Below are 4886 nucleotides of genomic sequence, written 5' to 3'. Positions count from 1 at the left end.
AAAATAATAAATATTTATTTAATGTCTAATACATGTATTACAAATGTATGTATTTTTATCCATACACTTGTATATTTTATTTACTATACATTTGTCTTTATACTAATTTATTTATCATATAAATATCTTATAATATAATTATAATAAATTAATTTAATATCATTTATTACTAATAAATATATATATTATAATTAAAATCTAAGATTTTTACTTTATATGTCGCCTCACTTATGCTAAATGGCATACTTTTCATTTTGGTCCTTTTATTTTCTTTTAATCTATAATTAAACTTCCACACTTTATTCAATTTAATCCTTTTATCTAATTATCCTTAATTAAGCTAAATTCACTTAATTAAACTCTAATTAACCACTCAATTAACTTTTTAAATATTTTTTATAAATATTTACGGATCCATTTTTTAGTAACGGAGACTCGAAAATACACTTTTCTGATAACCGTAAAATTCGGGTTATTACATGTACAGTCGGTTCGTTAGCTTACTGCATCAGAGGTTAGCGAGCCCAAGAAACAAAATGGCATGGCATTCGCCATTGAGAAATGATGATCTAGCATAAGGCGATGCCATAGAAGCAATTGTTGGCTAGAGTCAGGTTCCTCTAAATTGTAAGTCTAAATTCTTGGAGCTGGTGGTCATAGGCGTCTTCTTCCACTATAACTGCCATATTCTGTTTGAGAAGGATCACCTAAAAGCTGAGGATTGAACCCAAGGCGAATCGAGACAACCGGAGGTTGGAATCTCTCCATAAGAACTCTTTTTCCTCAACTCTATTTATTTCTATTATTTTAATTTTAATTTTCGAAATTTCTCTCAAAACTTTCAATTCTATTTTTATTTTATTTTTTTTCCAGATCAAAAATTTTAATTCTATTTTTTTCAGGTACATAGGTTTTCTTGGGCACGATTCTTTACAGGATTTCAAGGAACGAGCAATTGTGCAAATACGGTCCCTGAAGATTTGACCCTACTTCCTTTTTACTATCATTTTTACTATTTTTTGTAGGGATAGGTTTTTTTTGGTGCTCTCAACGGCAGCATCAATTATAAACTTGTAGAAGCTCGTGCTGATAACGCATTATAAAATAATCAAATAAAAGAACACTTAAAGTAAACAAAGAATTTTCTCATATCTTATTTTCATTTACAAAAGAGTTTTATTTATAGGTAAATTAACATTCAATGCAATACAATAATTGAAGCTTATTTAAGTGCTTTATTAACACATTAAACAACTTGCATAATGAATGGGTTAGAATATGGACATCTACATTTATTTGTAACAAATATCATTTAACTACCTATTTGATATAAAAAATAAAAGCTCGGGGAAGCAGGTTAAATTTTTAGATACTAACCAACAAAATTTGGTTGTCCTTTATTTGTGCCATTTAGGGCTAGTTTAGCATTGCTTATTTTTGAAAAGTGATTCTGAGAAATACTTTTGAAATTTTTGATTTAAGATTTAAGTGTTTAATATTGTTGTCAAAAAGTGCTTTTGAGAAATAAAATGTTCACTTTAGACATGGCATTATAAAGTAACAAATAAACATTTAAATAATGTCCAACTTAGTTAATATTATGATATTTTAATAAGAATATAGAAAATAATTTATTATAACTTGTTGTTAATATTTTAATATATAAAATATAAATTTTAAATATTTTTAAGCAATTAATATTAATTAGTTATAAAATTTAATTAGAATATATATAAACTATATTTCAAATATTTAAATAAAACAATCAAATATTTGTAATTACATATTAACACATTTTATTATTTTAAGAAATATTTTTTAATTAATGATTTTATTTTTAAGTGTAATTTGAATATATAACTCATATTAGATATTAACATAACATAGAAAATATAAATCTAATAAATTAAAATATTACATGTATTTGGATTAAAATTTTAAAAGAGTAATATTTATATACCAAATATAAATATTAAAAATTTACACTAACATTTCTAATTGAAAGTGATGAAAAATGAAAGAAAAGAAATGAAGAGATAAAAAGTAATATTGCTTCCAGAAATGTTTTTAACTCAAGAAAAATTAAAACTTTTTAGTTTTTGAGTAAAATTATTTTTAAAAGTCATTCCTTTCAATCAAAAGTTTGATTGTTTAGTACGATTTTTTTAAAATGTTTTTCAAGTCAAAAAGTTATTTTTTTAAGTAGTCCTAAGCCCTAAAAATAATAAAGAAAGACTGATAGGTACACTAAAGAGCACAAATAAAGGTCAGTCGAATTTTATTGGTTAATATCCGAATTTCAACCTGGCACCACGAACTTCTATTTTTTTTTTATATCAAATAGATAGTTAATGACATTAATTTATTTGAATTTTAAAGTGCATTATTTAGAAAAGCAGAGTAGAAAATAGGAAAAAAACAATTTAAATAAATTATATTAAAAAAATCTAAAACTAAATTATATTAAAAAACCAATAAAATGATTGTGTTATTTCTTAAAGAATAATTCTATAACAGTATCCTTTTCTAAGCCACAGCCTGTTTTATTATAAGTAATAAAAAGAAAAAAGCAACAAAAATTACACAAAGGCTTTGCATGGAAATACATGCTGCTGGATCAACGCACTATTCATATAGCTGTGCATGTGTGCCTAATAAAACAATAGTTTTATCCATCTTTAGATTTGGCGGCGGAAGCAACCATTTGCTTCCGTCAATGAAGCCAAGAGTCAAGAATCGTAAAGCAACTGTCTCAGTTAGCTGCGAAGAGTATGGCACTCGCGCAGCCGAATCTGCCCCAAGTCCCGAGCACTTGTATTCTCCATAGAAAAGAGTCCTGCGAATCAACCCACACCATTTTCAACTTCTTTAACTAGTGTGTATTAAGAGAAAGAATAAGGTAAAGGTTGAATAAAAGAAGCTTACTGGGCACGCTCTGGTGTTAAATTATGAGACCATCCCTCGGGATGGACGACGTTGCTCATATCAGTGAAGGCAAAAACAACTCTTGGACTACTCTTCCCAGCTCTACCTAGATATGCACCTTTGGCTGTCCCTGTAATTTTGCATTGCACAAATGAAAAACCAGTGTGATCCTGTTCATTATTTTCCCTATCTTGTGCGGTAATTACTGTTTGTCTCTTATCCTCCTCCACGTATAATTCAGTTCCCTGCATCCAAATTTCTCCCATTTTAGATTTCATCATGATGGCATTAAATGACTAGACTTATGTGAATAATTAGATACCAACCAGATATAAAGACTTCCCATTCCCAAAAATGAAATCGACAGTGCCACGAATGTAGCAATTCATAAAGAAATGGTTGCCCTTGTCATCGCACAAAGTATTTTGGAAACCAATGATCTTGCAATTATAGAAAGCTGCTTTATCACCAGAAACTCTCAAGGAAACCCCTTGTGCTCCCTCCATTTCCCCGTCTGGCTTTGGAGCAATGTTCTATATATTTATATACAATGATAAATATTCAATAAAATGTCATCACAAGATTAAAACTTAACCATAAATTCCATGAGGGATATGATGACCAATGCTTACTACTATAAACAGATTAGCAGCCACGAAGAAATCAGACTCAACAATAAGGGTGGCACTATCTACTGTTCCATACTGCTTAGCCGTGCCGTCGAATGTCAAATTTGCCATACTTTTGGGATCTCCAATCAATGTAATGAAAGGCTTAGTTCGTTCAATTTTGATTTTCTCTCGATAAACTCCAGGTCCAATCGATATGATCACACGTTTGGTGTTTCCTGTGGGAACACTTTCAATGGCTTTGGTTATGGTGTCGAAATCTCCTCCACCACCTTGTACCACTTTAATGATTTTAGGTTCAGCCTCAGCCTGAGCAAGGGCGGGGTCTATGGTGCCAACTCTTGCTGAGGCAGGCTTGACATTGGCATTGAACCAAGCATTCACTTGGGATTTATCTGCGGGTATCTCTGCTGGATTTTGTGACACAACAACTCGAGCAAGGAGGAGAATTGTGCTGATTATGGCACCAACTTCAATCTTTCCGATATATTTTCCTGTCATTTTTTTTATGTTGTTTAAATTTCTGATTTCTGATTCAGTTTTGGGAAAAGACTTCAATATATAAGAAAATTAGCCATGAAAAACTCTAAAAACCAATCAATATGGAGGGTTCTTCGCTTAGCCATCCATTTGTGGCTTCTACTTCAAATTGACCACTTCTTTTTATATAAATTTAAGCAGGCCCAGCCTTGGCTGGTATGGAGCTGCGACTGTCCAGGCCAAAGGCTGAGAGGGTCTGAAATATTATTTTTCAGTTGTTAAGGGACTCAAAAGAATTTTAACTTTTAAAGGGTAAAAAAGAAATTTATCAACTTTTAAGAGATCTAAAAAAATTAACTTTTAAAGGCTTAAAATTTTTTTACCAACAAATCTATTTTTTTTTTTCTCTAACTTATAAAAAACTTGAAACCTCATTTCATTATTTTATTTAATAACGATTTGTATTTGAGAATCATAAAGGTTAAAAGTTTGCTATTACATTAGTTAATTTCATGATCTATATTTAATCTAAATAATGTTTAGTTTTCCAATATTAAATACCCATGTCAGTGGACTACCCATGGGAAGAACTCACGTTTGAACGTTTAGTTACAGTTAACATGAACCATTAAAAGAAAAGATAAGCTCTAAAAAAGGAAAATTATCAATACCAATTTTAATTATTTGACATGTGCTAAGAAAAATTATATATAATACTTTTTTTAGGATTTTCTTTTATTATTGTTAAAATTTTTTATCAATTCTCAAAATACTTATACTTTTTTTTATTTCTTATTATTTTATTTTGAATTTGGACCTTCACGTTTGTAAAGGAGGTAATTCATTCGTGAA

General features: G+C 29.4%; 1 protein-coding gene across 1 annotated transcript; it reads right to left on the bottom strand.

Annotated features, from left to right (window-relative positions):
* Nucleotides 1-2469: 2469 nt before the first annotated feature.
* On the bottom strand, nucleotides 2470-4089 carry LOC108481862 (pectinesterase PPME1-like). The gene is made up of 4 exons (XM_017784933.2): nucleotides 3558-4089; nucleotides 3252-3458; nucleotides 2926-3170; nucleotides 2470-2836 (listed from the first exon to the last, which is right to left on the bottom strand). The coding sequence occupies exons 1-4, from the start codon at nucleotides 4053-4055 to the stop codon at nucleotides 2626-2628; spliced, it is 1161 nt and encodes a 386-aa protein (XP_017640422.2). The 5' UTR covers nucleotides 4056-4089; the 3' UTR covers nucleotides 2470-2625.
* Between the last annotated feature and the right edge of the window lie 797 nt (nucleotides 4090-4886).

This window comes from Gossypium arboreum, chromosome 1 (assembly GCF_025698485.1).
Source record: "Gossypium arboreum isolate Shixiya-1 chromosome 1, ASM2569848v2, whole genome shotgun sequence".
NCBI lineage: Eukaryota > Viridiplantae > Streptophyta > Magnoliopsida > Malvales > Malvaceae > Gossypium > Gossypium arboreum.
The sequence above is the reverse complement of the archived record's forward strand: the minus strand, read 5'-3'. Positions and strand labels throughout refer to the sequence as shown.